Genomic DNA, 17,724 nt, shown 5'->3' with positions numbered 1-17,724 from the left:
CTCACATTAAGCATCACCAATCCAAAATTAAATCTAGAATCGGCTTCCTATATCGCAACAAAGCATCCTTCACTCATGCTGCCAAACACACCCTCGTAAAACTGACACTCCTACCGATCCTCGACTTCGGTGATGTCATCTATAAAATAGCCTCCAACACTCTACTCAACAAACTGGATGCAGTCTATCACAGTGCCATCCGTTTTGTCACCAAAGCCCCATACACTACCCACCATTGCGACCTGTACGCTCTCGTTGGTTGGCCCTCGCTTCATACTCGTCGCCAAACCCACTGGCTACAGGTTATCTACAAGTCTCTGCTAGGTAAAGCCCTGCCTTATCTCAGCTCACTGGTCACCATAGCAGCACCCACTCGTAGCATGCGCTCCAGCAGGTATATCTCACTGGTCACCCCCAAAGCCAATTCCTCATTTGGCCGCCTTTCCTTCCAGTTCTCTGCTGCCAATGACTGGAACGAACTGCAAGAATCTCTGAAGCTGGAGACTCATATCTCCCTCACTAGCTTTAAGCACCAGCTGTCAGAGCAGCTCACAGATCACTGCACCTGTACATAGCCCATCTGTAAACAGCCCATCTATCAACCTACCTCATCCCCATACTGTATTTATTTATTTATCTTGCTCCTTCGCACCCCAGTATCTCTACTTGCACATTCATCTTCTGCACATCTACCATTCCAGTGTTTAATTGCTATATTGTAATTACTTCGCCACCATGGCCTATTTATTGCCTTAACTTACCTCATTTGCAGTCACTGTATATAGACTTTTGTTTTCCTTTGTTCTACTGTATTATTGACTGTATTTTTTGTTTATTCCATGTGTAACTCTGTGTTGTTGTGTGTCGAATTGCTACGCTTTATCTTGGCCATTTCGCAGTTGCAAATGAGAACTTGTTCTCAACTAGCCTACCTGGTTAAATAATGGTGAAATAAAAAAATAAAAAATGTAAAAAATCTTGATACACACAGGAGACTGTTGAGCGTGAAAAACCCAGCAGCGTTGCAGTTCTTGACACAAACCGGTGTGCCTGGCACCTATTATCATACCCCGTTCATGGATTAAAAAACCTTCTTTAAACCGTCTCTTCCAGTTGATTTTGGTGAATTGAAAAATTGAGGAGGATGGAAGACCCACGGTAAAGGCACGGAGACCACAAAGTGTGTTTCAAAAATCGGCAAAGAATAATTATTAGTCAAACTGCAGCTACCTTATATTTCTTCATATCAATTATATTTTGACTAGATTAGGAGGGGAATTTCCTCTACCCAGACACACAGACAACAACTTATAGACAATATACAGTGGGGGGAAAAGTATTTTATCCCCTGCTGATTTTGTACGTTTGCCCACTGACAAAGAATGGATCAGTCTATCATTTTAATGGTAGGTTTATTTGAACAGTAAGAGACAGAATAACAACAAAAATATCCAGAAAAACGCATGTCCAAAATGTTATAAATTAATTTGCATTTTAATGAGGGAAATAAGTATTTGACCCCCTCTCAATCAGAAAGATTTCTGGCTCCCAGGTGTCTTTTATACAGGTAATGAGCTGAGATTAGGTGCACACTCTTAAAGGGAGTGCTTCTAACCGCAGCTTGTTACCTGTAAAAAAGACACCTGTCCACAGAAGCAATCCATCAGATTCCAAACTCTCCACCATGGCCAAGACCAAAGAGCTCTCCAAGGATGTCACGGACAAGATTGTATACCTACACAAGGCTGGAATGAGCTACAAGACCATCGCCAAGCAGCTTGGTGAGAAGGTGACAACATTTGGTGCGATTATTCGCAAATGAAAGAAACACAAAAGAACTGTCAATATCCCTCGGCCTGGGGCTCCATGCAAGATCTCACCTCGTGGAGTTGCAATGATCATGAGAACGGTGAGGAATCAGCCCAGAACTACACGGGAGGATCTTGTCAATAATCTCAAGGCAGCTGGGACCATAGTTACCAAGAAAACAATTGGTAACACACTACGCCGTGAAGGACTGAAATCCTGCAGCGCCCGCAAGGTCTCCCTGCTCAAGAATACATATACATGCCCGTCTGAAGTTTGCCAATGAACATCTGAATGACTCAGAGGACAACTGGTGAAAGTGTTGTGGTCAGATGAGACCAAAATGGATCTCTTTGACATCAACTCAACTCACCGTGTTTGGAGGAGGAGGAATGCTGCCTATGACCCCAAGAACACCATCTCCACCGTTAAACATGGAGGTGGAAACATTATGCTTTAGGGGTGTTTGTCTGCTAAGGGGACAGGACAACTTCACCGCATCAAAGGGACGATGGACGGGGCCATGTACACAGCAAAAAGTCCAGTGTTGAATTAACTCCCACAGAGTTGATTTCAACACTTTTTGAGGGTTTATATAGGTCCACACTCTCCAGAGTTAAATTAACACTTTCAAAATAGTTAAACATTTAACACTCTGCCAGAGTTCCTTCTTTAACTCGCAAAACAGAGTTAAAGTAACACTGCTCCGAGTTCATTTTTATTAACTATTTGGGTAGTGTTAATTTTTATTAACTATTTGGGTAGTGTTAATTTCACTCCCTAAAGTGTCAATTATCTACACTGAAAAAATGCTAAAATTAATTGTTAATTTATTCAATATTATTTAATTAAATATATACTTATAATAATAATAATAATAATGAATCACAATAAACAATCATTGTCAAAAACATTTATTTGTGCCTTCTCCCTTGCAGTCAGTTGAATTAAAACATTGTGAATGAAGGTATAATGTACATACTTTCATCTGAAACATTGTATGAGCTTTGAATATCAAACGGTTTATGAAATTTAAGCTCAGACATTTTTAGTAGACATCTTTCCACACTTCGTAATACTCTGAATGCATGATGATGGTCATCAAAATTCTCTGTAAATAGCTTGTTTGTCAAAAAAAAAAAAAGATCTTCAACCAAAAGTACATCACTTATTTGACAAAAGACTGGCATGTCTTCTTCCATTGCACTGCAAATAACTAGTCCAGCTTTATATTCTACACCATCAACTTTAACCCAACTAGTTGAGAAAACATCTTTTGACAAGATAGTTTCAAGCATTTCATTGTTGACGACATTCTCATCTCTGAAGAGAAAAGATTTAATTGGCCCATACTCATTTTGTTTGAGGGTGAAGGTTTCCCAGTGATAAGCAATGGCCATCTGATGCTTTTTAGCAAGCGATTTGGTTATGTTTTTGAAATTTTTAAAACAATCTTTAAACAGCTTGTGTTTGGTCTCAAACACCACGTATATAATAAGGGGCCAATTTTCCTTATAGAAGATGGGTAATGGATCATAAAATTATGCTTAGGTATCAAGTTTCTATGTGGATACAAGTGCTTAAATAGTTTGTGGTGGTCAACAATCAAATGCTTTAAATATATTGTCATACCTAGAGTGAGAGAAGGTGAAAAAACTGTTCATTATTTGAAGTAACAACAGTAACAAATTCCAGTTTTTGTTTCCTGCAGGAATAATGTCAAACAGTGGGATGTTTTTCACAAGACAATGTCTGAATAGAATTCAAACCAATGCCAAAACTCTCCAAAATAATCTTTGTAGGAAGATTTTTTCATTCTAAAAATCCATAATCAAAACAATAAATCCTGGAAAGCAAGTCCTGTTCTGACATAGTGTTGCGTGAGATATCCAAAAAGCAATTTGATCTCATACTGAACCACACCCTCAAGAAGATCATGCATGATATCAAATGAATAGTTATTACAAACATGGAAATACTTCAATGAATTAAACGGTTTGCCTTAAATGGGATGAGACGCTTATCCATTGTGATGTAGAAGCTCTCAATCTTGCTCTTCTGACGCCCAACAGCGAGGAGGTACGGCTGCCGATCCTGCTGGTTGCGGAGATGCTCCTCCAAACTGCAGCATGACTAGGGTTGAGATCAGAAAACTGAAAATTAGACAAGAATAATGTGCAGCCAGAGAAAACTACATTATAGAAGGGATTATTCAAACAGCTTTCATTGGCTAGTGCAAGATGGGAATGAAGACTTAATTACAATTCCATCCACTTTTTAACAACCCTCATTTACATATGTGGCTAAGAAGGTGACGTGACAAATTATTATAATCACGTTAATAATATAATTACCTTATGAAAGACAAGTCTCAACTGCATCACATGCACTAATGTTTGGAGACATCAGTCCCCCTGGAGGTGGTGGAAGGAGATGTAACAGCAACAACAGGGAAGCCATTTCTTGGTCGTAGGCTGAGGACAAAGAGTCACAAGAATTAACTGAAAACTCTTCAAATGTAATACTTTTAAAGTTTGAATGAGAACAGGGAGGCATTGTGAGAACGTTTTAAACAGTCATCCATCTATTAGTCACATTTATCCCAAAAATCAGATCAACGTTCAGAGATACACAGAATAAACAAATGAAATATTATTGCAGTTATAATTTAACTGCAATTATAGCAAATTTATTAAAATAAAAAAAAAAACTCACTTGTTGGCTCATCAAGATCACTTTCTGGGGGACTTTCTGCTGACTGCACCAAGCGACGCAACTCTGGTGTTGAGGTGAGCCGCTTAGCCTCTTTTATGACATTTGGCTTGAAGAACAAATCCCATTTCTGAAGAAGCCTGGAGGATGTGTCGCCATCAAATAGGAGAGTGAAGTCTTGGTCCACCTTTAAGAAAGAAGATATTCATCTACTACTACTTCAGGAAATACTTTCAAATTTCAAGCCATTCTAAACATCTCATCCCAAACTTACCAATCCTTTTGTATCCAGGAATCTTGGGAAGCTGGAGAGGATATCAACACTTCTGCCTGGGTCATTAACGAGCTTCTGACGGTGCTGAAAGGTCTCTCTCATCTTCTGGAAAAATCAGGGAATTGTCTGTGGTATGGTTGAGCAAAGACATGGCCTCTTGGCAAGCATCACCATCAAGCTGCCTTTCAACATTAACAGTCCTTTGGAAATTTGGGCCCCCTGGAGAAAAGTCAATTGGGCTATTTGGTAGCAGTGCAGATCCTCGACGAATCTTCCTCTGGACTGTTTTCAGATGCCAGAAATGTATCCTGTGCTGCTTGCAGCATCATGGAAGTGTTCCTGAAATGGAAAAAAAGAAAATAAATGCGTTGTCATACCAGGCTCATGAGAAATCTCACGGAATTCAAATATCAATGTCATCCACACAGTTTTGTGTCACAACATGACATGAGAGTTAACAATAATAATGCCTATTACATAGCCCTTCTTGGAGTATGGATCCTTGAGGGAAGGGAACAACATCACTATCCCACGCGCATAATCTTCTCTGATTGCTTTAGTGGGGCGGTGCCTGAGAGGAGATATTAAATTAGTACATTTATGCAATGGCCATGCAGTTATCTGGTACAAATAAAAACAATGTGAAACAAACATACCCATGATTGTCAATCATGTAAGCCACCAGGATGTTAACCATTTTTCTTCTTGCAGCATCTGTTAGGGTTTCTGTTGTTTGGTACTCCTGTAGTACTTCTTCACCCCCAGACTTGCCTCTTAGCACAGCTTCAATCAACTAATACAAAACAAAAACATTACAATACAAAACATGGTGATAAATAGCTTTTCTAGAGACTCAGAGTGAAAAAATGTGAAAGCATTAAGAAACCTGTTCAGCAGACACAGCATCATGTGTATCCTCAATTCTTTGTCTCTTGCTAGGGACATCATCTAGGATTATAGTTGATGCACTTGAGCTGAAGCTTGAGTCAGACGGCTCAGAAGCAGAAGACAAGGAGAAATCAGAGAATTCTAAAGGAATAGAAAAAATGAAAATTATTATATTATGTAAGGTGTAAAGTTCTTTATTATACCTGCCTTGATATCTCACCCTGATCTGAGAATAGTGTCAGCACCACATTGCCTTGTCCAACGAGGTCGCTGAATATTTCTGCATCAACTTCTGTCCCTGTTGCATCCTTGTATATAACGTTTGCATCAGGTGGCAGGCAAAATCTCTCAATGACTGGAAAAGATAGTAAGGTCAAACTGAATGTGCCTTTGAAGTCAGCACTGTTTCTTGCCTCACAGCCAATAACTCTTCACGTTGAATACACACTGTATAACCCTTAAATAGACCTAGAGCATTTTCCCTCACATAACCCATTCCCTCTTAAGTCCAAATTGATGATTGGCTTTTTTTCGTGACTGTTTTGGTGTATATTAATACTTTACACTCTATGAAGCACACATTACAGAACTGAAAATGATTAGCAATTTAACCCCATTTACCGTATAAAAGAGTCTGATAAAGGCATGTAAAGAAAATCAGAATCGACAACATTAAGGAGCTTGCACAACGAGTTTTTAAAGCCATGCTAACCGTTTTCATGGAATTGCATAAAGTCAAACCGTCCTTCATCCTCATCCAGCTTCACATATTTCTGCTGTTGGCTGTACTTCACCTGGACCAGCATTTTGACTGAGACGTGCAAGGAAGTTTGACAAAGTAAATAAACATTTAAAGGAAGAACGATAAAGATTAAAGCTAAGTCGACAGTGTTACACCATTTTTGGTGACCCATCAGATTCTGTGACCTGCACTGTTGGAAAAAGTACTAATTTCCAGAAAATCGCGCTGTGACTGAGATATTAAAATGCTGCTTATGCATTGACTCATCAGTATTTAATGAAGCACTTAAATGTTTAATAAATGTTTAATATCAGTCACAGCCCGATTTTCTGCTAATTTTGTACTTTAGCTTTAACTTAGTAATTTCAGTACAATTAACTGGTGAAGGGGGGGAAAAGACGTTAGCTCCTGCCTCAAACAAGATTTTATACAGTAAAAAAACATAACGCTTTGTTTTTCCTTCCAATAAATCATCATTGATAAAGTTGGAGACGGTTTAAGTAACAAACTGTTAGCTAGCTTACCATACACTTCTAGCTAGCTAATCACCAGGACAAATTTGCTGCTCAGACCTGGCAACAAACACGGTTTTGTTAGGCATATATTCTCTGTAGATGTTTCATTGTTCATACTGAAATTCTCAGCATCAATTTATAATTGTTTCAGTAAGTTTGAGTTAATTGCACTTACCGTGTAGTACTGCATGGGAGGGAGAAAATGGCGCCGACTTGTCTCCTCTGTCTCCAACCGACGAAGTGAAATGCATGGGCGGAGCTTAATTACATCTCTGCGGAGTTGGGTTAACACTGACCGGATCAACTCTGTCAAATAACTCCAACACTGAACACCATTTAAATCAGAATGTGTTAAAATTACACTCTGGGAGTGAAAATCAACTCGGAAATGTTTAACCCTAAAATTTCAACACTCCAATTTTTGCTGTGTACCGTAAAATCTTGGGTGAGAACCTCCTTTCCTCAGCCAGGACATTGAAAATGGGTCGTGGATGGGTATTCCAGCATGACAATGACCCAAAACACACGGCCAAGGTAACAAAGGAGTGGCTCAAGAAGAAGCACATTAAGGTCCTGGAGTGGCCTAGCCAGTCTCCAGACCTTAATCCCATAGAAAATCTGTGGAGAGAGCTGAAGGTTCGAGTTGCCAAACGTCAGCCTCAAAACCTTAGTGACTTGGAGAAGATCTGCAAAGAGGAGTGGGACAAAATCTCTCCTCAGATGTGTGCAAACCTGGTGGCCAACTACAAGAAACGTCTGACCTCTGTGATTGCCAACAAGGGTAAGTACTAAGTCATGTTTTGCAGAGGGGTCAAATACTTATTTCCCTCATTAAAATGCAAATCCTTTTATAACATTTTTGACATGCGTTTTTCTGGATTTTTTTATTGTTATTCTGTCTCTCACTGTTCAAATAAACCTACTATTAAAATTATAGACTGTTCATTTCTTTGTAAGTGGGCAAACGTACAAAATCAGCAGGGGATCAAATACTTTTTTCCCTCACTGTAACTCACAGGGCTGAGCTTGCTTTATGCATGTTTGCATCATGCAGGCCTATGCAACTGTAGGCCTTATAAAAAAATGTATCTGTCATCATTATTATGGTGATTAATTCCAGTCAATAATTTTGGATTAAAAACATATAGACAGCCTAGCCAGCCCAGTTTAGAATATCATCTAGATTTGATCACATTCACATTTTCTCCTGACAAATGGACCATAAATACATAGCGTTACCAATTAGTTACCCTGACCAGATGGACAGAGCACATAGGCTGTATGCAGCTGCTCTTATTAGTAGCCTACAGTTGACCAGATGGACAGGGCACATAGGCTGTATGCAGCTGCTCTTATTAGTAGCCTACAGTTGACCAAATGGACAGGGCACATAGGCTGTATGCAGCTGCTCTTATTAGTAGCTTACAGTTGACCAAATGGACAGGGCACATAGGCTGTATGCAGCTGCTCTTATTAGTAGCCTACAGTTGACCAGATGGACAGGGCACATAGGCTGTATGCAGCTGCTCTTATTAGTAGCCTACAGTTGACCAGATGGACAGAGAACATAGTCTGTATGCAGCTGCTCTTATTAGTAGCCTACAGTTGATCAGACTGAAAAATAGTCTTGTTTTCATCCCATACAGCATGTCAGATCTCTAATGTTTAGGTGTAGCCTAGGCTGCTGCAACATTTATTTCATGAGTTTTTGCTTGTGTCTGTCTAGAGTGGTTGTGTTATCTTTGCCAAATAAATACTGGAGGAAAGTGCAAGCCTACTTGACCGCACACAAAAAATGCGCAGCGTCAACTTCTCTCTTTAATCTAACATTTAATGGATGATGCGATGGAAGATATCAAATCATTCAGAATTGTTTTCGACATCCCAGAAAAGACAGTCGAAAGTTCAATATGTTCAGCTTGTAAAGTATCGTAACGTGTAAATACTTCTGCAAGCTCCTTGTAGTTGACCTTGTTGGCGGAACTTTCCCTCTTGTCTAGTACTCCTAAAAGCAAATTCTTTCATGCCCAAAAACGCAGTGGTGTTAATAAGCCGCTTGAGAACATCCCTGTTTCTTCTTACTTTCATGTTGTGTTGCGCAGTTTGAACACGCAGATGTTCGCCATAATCGATGCAGCTTTTTCCCAGAAGCTTGAATCTGATGTGGGCATGTATATGCTCCCTGCTTGGTTTTGTCGTTGAGCTGAATGATCGATGTTCTTCGAGTCACTGCACCCACCTTTCGACCAAGGCTCAGACTTTCCAAAAAGCAGGCAACGCCAGCAATACAGGCGGCTTGATGAAAGGCTCCCTGTTAACCAGCTATACTTTTGATACCAGTTTGTGTTGAACACCCTCACCTTTTCATCCTTCTTCATAGAACTGATCTCAGGCAGAGGTCGACCCTCACTTTTAATTCACACCTTTTCCGTGTACCCCAGAGAATGAAAGGGGTTCTTCAACAAAAAGTCCACAACATTTTCGTCAGCTTTGGCCATACTACCATTCTGGCGGAGAAAACTGCACACTCTCGCCGGTAGCTAGCTAACTACTGAAGTTAGTAAGGCAAATTTAAATAAATTGCACTAACTGGACACAAAAATAAACATTTTTACATTTACATTTTAGTCATTTAGCAGACGCTCTTATCCCGAGCGACACGTTTTTCTTGCTCCCCATTTTCCCATGTTAGTGTGTTTGTGTCCTAGGCATTACAGGTGTACTGAGTTCCGGCTGACGATGGCTTCGGTCCGGAGTCCTGGCAGCTGTAGCTGATTGACGAGAGGATAGAAGAGGAGAGAGGGGGCACTTGTTTTTTGGCTAGTTGATGATTTGTTGTTTTAATTTATCTTTGTTTGTGTTTCAGCCTGTCCTCCTGATGTACTCCACCCTACCTAGGTCCTGGAGAAGGTAGATCTGCCCATGGGTGTACATTCCCACGGAGATAACTCATTGTTTTATACACTAGGTTAGCCGGGCAGGTGTCACCCTTGTATTTTCTTGGAACCAGGTAGGACAGTGGGATAGGGTTTAGAGTGTGTTAGGAAGGATTAGGTGTGTAGAAGTGGAGGGACCTTTTGTTTATTTTCATTAATTGGACCCCGATCCCAAACATTCCCTTCTCTGGTTGTTGTTTTTTTACTGATTCTTTATTGGTGTTTTATATTGTTTGTTTAATTACTTTACTAAACACCCCCTGAGGGCTAACATTGAGTTCTGGTTGTGGTCTGGTTATTTTCGCTCATTACACCCCACATTTCTTCCCCTTTCATCTGGTTTACCTTGTGTGTTTAGGCCCAGGCATTTATGTCTCCTCCTCAGACAAGCTACACCCGAGGGAAGAATGTAAGAGTAGTGAATACATTTCATAAATTTTTTCTCCGTACTGGCCCCCTGTGGGAATCGAACCCACAACCCTGGCGTTGCAAACACCATGCTCTACCAACTGAGCCACACGGGACCGTGTGGCTCAAAATCCAAGAAAACAATTTATAATATACCTCTTCCGTCTCCTGTAATTTGAAAAAACTAATTTGAATTGAATAATATCCAAAAAATGCTCACCTATCACTCTTCACTCTTAATCTCTATCCATCAATGTCACCAAGCGTCGTAACACAACACAATGCTCTGTGGCACAATCCCAATACAACACAGTAGGTTCATTCTCTGATCCTAATTCTATGATTGGATGGACAACATGTCTGTTCATACTGCAAAAGCTTTGATTGGTTGGAGGACGTACTCCAGCAGTGATGATGATTACCATGTATGTCTATGAAAAGGGGTGAGACCTACGAGCCTCCTAGGTTTTGTATTGAAGTAATTGTAGCCAAAGGAGGACGGAAGCTAGCTGTCCTCTGGCTACACCATGGTGCTAGCCCAGACAGTGCTGTTGAAGTTACTGTAGACCTTCATAGCAAAACAGTGTATATTAACCAATTATTTGGTGACATATGAATATATTTAGTATAGTTTTATCTAAAAAGGAAAACTTTTTAATGTTTCACTTTATTTTTCTGAAATTTCAATGAGGAGCATGGTCCTCTCCTTCCTCCTCTGAGGAGCCTCCACTGGTCTCCTCCCCTTCATCTACACTGATTGAAGTGGATTTAACAAGTGACATCAACAAGGGATCATAGCTTTCACCTGGATTCACCTGGTCAGTCTATGTCATGGAAAGAGCAGGTATCCTTGATATTTTGTGCACTCAGTGTATATACGATTGTGCCGGGGGGAGGGATGCCGTCTTATCGGCTCTAAACCAACCATGCTATTTTGGTTGTTTTGCGTTGTTTCGTAACTTGTTTTGTACATAATGTTGCTGCTACTGTCTCTTATGACCGAAAATAGCTTCTGGACATCAGAACTGCGATTGCTCACCTCAAACTGGACAAAGAGTTCTTCTTCAATGAGTCGGACGGGAGGGATATACTACTACAGACACCCAACCAGGCCCAGATCCCCGTGATTCGCTGGAGGAGTGAACAGAGATTTTGTGGAAAAAGATCTGGGTGCCTTGTGAGGATCAGGTGACGAGTGGCTAATCTGCCCTTGCCTTCCGTCCTGCTAGCTAATGTTCAATCTCTGGAAAATAAATGGGACAAGCTGAAAGCACGTATATCCTACCAACAGGACATTAAAAACTCTAATATCTTATGTTTCACAGAGTTGTGGCTGAACGACGACATTAAGAACATATAGCTGGTGGGTTATACACTCTATCGGCAGGATAGAACAGCAGTCTCTGGTAAGACACGGGACGGGGGCCTATGCATATATGTGAGCAACAGCTGGTGCACGATATCTAAGGAAGTCTAGAGGTTTTGCTCGCCTGAGGTAGAGTATCTCATGATAAGCTGTAGACCACACAATCTACCTAGAGAGTTTTCATCTGTATTTTTGGTAGCTGTCTACATACCACCACAGAACGATGCTGGCACTAAAACCGCACTCAATGAGCTGTATACCGCCATAACCAAACAGGAAAATGATCATCCAGAGGGGGCGCTCCCAGTGGCAGGGACTTTAATGCAGGGAAACGTAAATCAGTTTTACCTCATTTCTATCGGCATGCTAAATGGGCAACCAGAGGAAAAAAATCTAGACCACATTACATCACACACAGAGATGTGTACAAAGCTCTCCCTCGCCCTCCATTTGGTAAATCTGGCCATAATTCTATCCTCCTGATTCCTGCTTACAAGCAAAAATGAAAGCAGGAAGCACCAGTGACTCGATCTATAAAAAAGTGGTCAGATGATGCAGATCCTTAACTACAGGACTGCTTTGCTACAGACTGGAATATGTTCCGGGATTCTTCCGATGGCATTGAGGAGTACACCACATCAGTCACTGGCTTTATCAATAAGTGCAATGAGGACGTTGTCCCCACAGTGACTGTACGTTCATACCCCAACCAGAAGTCATGGATTACAGGCAACATTCGCACTGAGCTAAAGGCTAGAGCTGCCGCTTTCAAGGAGAGGGACTCTAACCTGGAAGCTTATAAGAAATCCCGCTATGCCCTCCGACGAACCATCAAACAGGCAAAGCTTCAGTACAGGACGAAGATCGAATCGTACTACACCGGTGCCGACGCTCGTCGGACATGGCAGGGGTTGCAAACTATTACAGACTACAAAGGGAAGCACAACCGAAAGCTGCCCAGTGACACGAGCCTACCAGACGACCTAAATAACTTCTATGCTCGCTTCGAGGCAAGTAACACTGAAACATGCATGAGAACATCAGCTGTTCCGGATGACTGTGTGGTCACGCTCTCTGCAGCCGATGTAAGACTTTCAAACAGGTCAACATTCACAAGGCTGCAAGGCCAGACGGATTACCAGGATGTGTACTCTGAGCATGCACTGACCAACTGGCAAGTGTCTTCACTGACATTTTCAACCTCTCCCTGTCTGATTCTGTAATACCAACATGTTTTAAGCCAACCACCATAGTCCCTATGCCCAAGAACACTAAGGTAACCTGCCTAAATGACTACCGACCTGTACCACTCAAGTCTGTAGCCATGAAATGCTTTAAAAGGCTGGTCATGCCTCACATCCACACCATTATCCCAGAAACCCTAGACCTACTCCAATTTGCATACCGCACCAACAGATCCACAGATGATGCAATCTCTATTGCACTCCACACTGCCCTTTCATACCTGGACAAAAGGAACACCTATGAGAGAATGCTGTTCATTGACTACAGCTCAGCGTTCAACACCAGAGTGCCCTCAAAGCTCATCACCAAGCTAGGGAGCCGTGAAGAGGGCACGACAAAACCTATTCTGCCTCAGGAGACTGAAAAGATTTGGCATGGGTCCTCAGATCCTCAAAAGGTTTTACAGCTGCAACATCGAGAGCATCCTGACGGGTTGCATCACTGCCTGGTATGGCAACTGTTCGGCCTCCGACCGCAAGGTACTACAGAGGGTAGCGCGTACGGCCCATTACATCACCGGGGGCCAAGCTTCCTGCCGTCCAGGACCTCTATACAAGGCGGTGTCAGAGGAAGGTCCTAAAAATGGTCAAAGACTCCAGCCACCCTAGTCATAGACTGTTCTCCCTGCTATCGCACGGCAAACGGTACCGGAGCACCAAGTCTAGGTCCAAGAGGCTCCTACCCCCAAGCCATAAGACTCCTGAACAGCTAATCAAATGGTTACCCAGACTATTTGCATTGCCCCCCCCCCCCCCCCCGGAATGCTGCTGCTACTCTCTGTTATTATCTATGCATAGTAACTTTAAGAACTCTACCAACATGTACATATGACCTCAATTACCTCAACACCGGTGCCCCCACACATTGACATTTACTCTTTACCAATACCCCCTGTATATAGCCCCGCTATTGTTATTTACTGCTGCTCTTTAATTATTTGTTATTCTTATCTCTTACTTTTTTTGAGGGGTTATTTTCTTAAAACGACATTGTTGGTTAAGGGCTTGTAAGTAAGCATTTCACTGTAAGGTGAACACCTGTTGTATTCGGCGCATGTGACAAATAACATTTGATTTAATATATTCAGTTTCAATATGGTAGATATTGCATCTGTCTATGTATCAACATGTACAAACTATCACTTCAAGTTAATCAAAGTTGAATATATTCAACTTCTGGCGCATTCAGGTTCAGTTTTCAAATTCAGTTCTCTAAATTCCAGATTCAAAATCAGAGATAACATCCTGGTACTTTGCCAGCCAGGAAAGGTAGAAGAGAACAGATAGAATAAAAGGCTCACTGTGGTAAACAGAAACTTCTGCCGGTTTCTCAAACCAATGTGCATGTTACATTTATTTTCTTCCCATGCATTTGGCCCTAGCAGTTGAAACGTTTTGTCTATGAGCTATTATGACCCCATTCCTGAAAGCTAAAGGTACCAGGATGTTGTCTCTGGTTTTGAATCTGGAATTTAGAGAACTGAATTTGAAAACTGAATCTGAATGCATCTGAGAAATGATTATATGAAACTTTGATTAACTTAAAGTGATGGTTTGTAAACGTTGAAACATAGAGGATAAATGCAATACCTACCCTATTGAAACGGAATATATAAATATTGAATTTGAATATTCAATTCAATTGAAATGTTTTAATTTATGACTTAAAGGATTCAATGTGTGCATTAAACCTTGAAAAATATTACATTGAAAATGATAAAATACTGTGATGAAACAGGCAGGGGGCAGGACTCGAACCCTCGACCTTCTAGCCAGAAGTCTAGGGCGCTATCGACTGTGCCGCAAAAGCATGCTCAAAGCGGAAGAGTCGATACCGGCCCTTATAAACCCAGGGTCGTTACACTACTCCTTCATTTGAAAGAGCGCGTCCTCACGCTGGCTTGCGACTCAACGTCTTATAGGAACGCGCTCACCGGCCAACCACACGCACTGTCGTGGATGCAAGGTCCGATCCCACTTCTGACACCTAGCCCGAAGTCCAGCGCGCTATCGACTGTGCCGCAAAAGCGTGCTCAAGCGGCAGAGTCGATATCCGCGCTTATAAACCCAGGGTCGTTACAATACAATTGATGTTGGCACTGAAATCGCTCCACACTCATCTTTCAAAATACACCGAGTCTTCTTAATTTACAGCATTTCCCTCACTCAGGCAACAAAAATGTGAAAAACGTATTGTTGCGCAAAACAACCATGAATACAAATGTGCACTTCACATTTCCAATTCATAACACTCAGGTCATATACAGTGTCAACGTTTTTATATTATTTAGTTTCAGTTTTCGTTTGTGTTAGGGACAGAAAGTAGTCTTATGCATGGGACTAATACATAAGGTGATGGGTCAGGTAATAGATTTGGTTAGGTTAAAGTTATAAATTAATCTTAATGTGACATGAATCTGAAAAGTTAATTGTCAGTGTCAGACTCAGATTCAGATATTTCTGCCACGCAGTTCAAAGCTATGGCCAGCTCTCGTAGTTGTTTATCACATAGGTATTCTCATCCCTGTTCTGTAATAGCTTGATAGTCTTGACAATGTTCGCCCTGTTGTCAGTTACGACGAGTAGGATTGTTTCCATGGTATATCCCATGCGTCCAATGTGTGGTCAATTACCTCTATGGTGTGTGGACGCTTAATCCGATGGAGGTTGAGCAACACATGCTGTGCCTTGTTGGAGGAGGGGGTGATAGAACCAAGCTGATATCTCCATAAATGAAGCGGTCAATCCATCCATAAACAAACAGGGTTATTTTCCATGCCTCTCAGAATCTCCTTATCTTTCTAGGTTGCTTTATCCATTTGCAAAGCAGTCAACTATTTTACTCTAGCATAGCCAGGAGTTCTACATTTGGGATCAAGCGTTTGGTTGAATTTTCTGAAGGCTGGCTCAGCGCAAAGTCTCGTGGACTTGCCAAACTGGATGAATGAATTTACCAGTGCTTCTTCTCTTTTGTTAAACTCATTTGAATTAGGTTTTCATGTTTCTGCTCTTTTCATGCAAACTGCTAAAGTTGGTTGTCCTGACTTGAAGCTACTGATTGCCGTTGACATGCAGCTACTAATACCTGTTGGCTGTCTCACCTTGTCTTTATCCTGAAATTGTTTGTATGATTCTTTGTGGGCTCTGTTCAGATGAACTTTGAGATTGGTTGGGTTTTCCACACGCTACCATCTTCTGACACTACAATACATTTGCTTTTGTCCTTTCCAGCAATGTACTCAAAACGGGGATCAGAAACATAATCAGTATCTGCTGTGACCACCATTTGCCTCATGCAGCCGACACATCTCCTTCGCATAGAGTTGTTCAGGTTGTTGATTGTGGTCTGTGGAATGTTGTCCCAGTCCTCTTCAATGGCTGTGCGAAGTTGCTGAATATTGGCGGGAACTGGAACACACTGTTGTACTTCTCGATACACAGCATCCCAAACATGCTCAATGGGTGACATGGCTGGTGAGTATGTAGGCCATGGAAGAACTCGGACATTTTCAGCTTCCAGGAATTGTGTACAGTTCTTGCAACACGGCCCGTGCATTATCATTCTGAAACATGAGGTGATGGAGATGGATGAATGGCACGACAATGGGCCTCAAGATCTCATCACGGTAGCTTTGTGCATTAAAATTGCCATCAATAAAATGCAATCATGCTCATTGTCCGTAGCTTATGACTGCCCATACCATAACCCCACCGCCACCATGGGCCACTCTGTTCACAACGTTGACAATAGAAAACCGCTCGCCCACACGGCGCCATCTGCCCGGGACAGTTGAAACCGGGATTCGTCTGTGAAGAGCACACTTCTCCAGGGTGCCAGCAGCCATTGAAGGTGAGCATTTGCCCACAGAAGTCAGTTACGACGCCAAAATGCAGTCAGGTCAAGACCCTGGTGAGGATGACGAGCACACAGCTGAGCTTCCCTGAGACGGTTTCTAACAGCAGAAATTCTTCAGTTGTGCAAACCCACAGTTTCATCAGCTATCTCCGGGTGGCTGGTTTTGGATGATCCTGCACGTGAAGAATCCGGATGTGGAGGTCCTGGGCTGGCATGGTTACACGTGGTCTGTGGTTGTGAGGCCCGTTGGATGTACTGCCAAATTCTCTAAGCCTCGGCTTATGGTCAAGAAATAAACATGCAACAGCTATGGTGGACATTCCGGTAGTCAGCATGCCAATTGCACGCTCCCTCAACACGTGAGACATATGTGGCATTGTGTTGTGTGACAACTGCACATTTTAGAGTGGCCTTTTATTGTCCCCAACACAAGGTGCACCTGTGTGATAATCATGCTGTTTAATCAGCTTCTTGATATGCCACACCTGTCAGGTGGATGGATTATCTTGGCGAAGGAGAAATGCTCACTAACTGGGATGTAAACAAATTTGTGCACAAAATTTGAGCCAAATAAGCTTTTTGTGCATATGGACAATTTCTGGGATGTTTTATTTCAGCTCATGAAACATGGGACCAACACTTTACATGTTTCGCTTATATTTTTGTTCAGTGGAGTTTCAGTATAGTTTGTTTTTCAAATATTTTCTTTCAGTTTACTAAATTGTTTTTAATTTTACTAAAATAACTTTGTCCATATGCATATAGGAAAATTCCCACGAGTGTTAAGGGTTAACTGAGGATGCTGCTCCCACAATCCATTTTGTTTGCAAACATTATGAAGGTTCCTCTCAGAGAAGTATTACATAACATACTGTAATGATTAAAACACAGTTGTAGGATAGGCAAACTGTAGTATGGATCAGAATTTTCTGGGCACCAAAATATCTCAGTATCTTTCCAAATTGGCGTTTTTTTTA

The 17,724-nt window shown here is 41.6% G+C and overlaps 1 protein-coding gene across 10 annotated transcripts; it reads right to left on the bottom strand.

The window, feature by feature from the left end:
- Nucleotides 1-2,704: 2,704 nt before the first annotated feature.
- LOC115200965 (uncharacterized) lies at nucleotides 2,705-7,330 on the bottom strand. 10 transcript variants are annotated; one of them, XR_003879643.1, is made up of 10 exons: nucleotides 7,113-7,320; nucleotides 6,947-6,994; nucleotides 5,901-6,491; nucleotides 5,679-5,821; nucleotides 5,449-5,585; nucleotides 5,270-5,363; nucleotides 4,793-5,131; nucleotides 4,522-4,705; nucleotides 4,161-4,280; nucleotides 2,705-3,939 (listed from the first exon to the last, which is right to left on the bottom strand). XR_003879643.1 is itself a non-coding variant. In XM_029764129.1 (10 exons), the coding sequence occupies exons 1-7, from the start codon at nucleotides 7,186-7,188 to the stop codon at nucleotides 5,081-5,083; spliced, it is 735 nt and encodes a 244-aa protein (XP_029619989.1). In that variant the 5' UTR covers nucleotides 7,189-7,330; the 3' UTR covers nucleotides 2,705-3,939; nucleotides 4,161-4,280; nucleotides 4,522-4,705; nucleotides 4,793-5,080. The 10 variants fall into 10 exon arrangements, 2 of the variants coding, with proteins under 2 accessions (XP_029619989.1, XP_029619988.1); XM_029764129.1 differs by lacking the exon at nucleotides 6,947-6,994 and having other exon boundaries at nucleotides 5,901-6,035; nucleotides 6,393-6,491; nucleotides 7,113-7,330; XR_003879642.1 differs by having other exon boundaries at nucleotides 5,901-6,994; nucleotides 7,113-7,324.
- Between the last annotated feature and the right edge of the window lie 10,394 nt (nucleotides 7,331-17,724).

The sequence above is a fragment of the Salmo trutta genome, chromosome 10 (genome assembly GCF_901001165.1).
Source record: "Salmo trutta chromosome 10, fSalTru1.1, whole genome shotgun sequence".
NCBI classification, from domain to species: Eukaryota; Metazoa; Chordata; class Actinopteri; order Salmoniformes; family Salmonidae; genus Salmo; species Salmo trutta.
Note: the sequence above shows the minus strand (reverse complement) of the source record. Positions and strands in the feature narration are given on the sequence as shown.

Coding starts and splice junctions, on each gene's coding strand:
- LOC115200965 (XM_029764128.1), bottom strand. CDS start 6,594: ATGGGTCACCAAAAATGGTGTAACACTGTCGACTTAGCTTTAATCTTT. Junction 5,586..5,678: donor ATGCTGTGTCTGCTGAACAG/GTTTCTTAATGC, acceptor GTTTTGTATTAG/TTGATTGAAGCTGTGCTAAG. Junction 5,132..5,269: donor CATACTCCAAGAAGGGCTAT/GTAATAGGCATT, acceptor TTTCCATTTCAG/GAACACTTCCATGATGCTGC.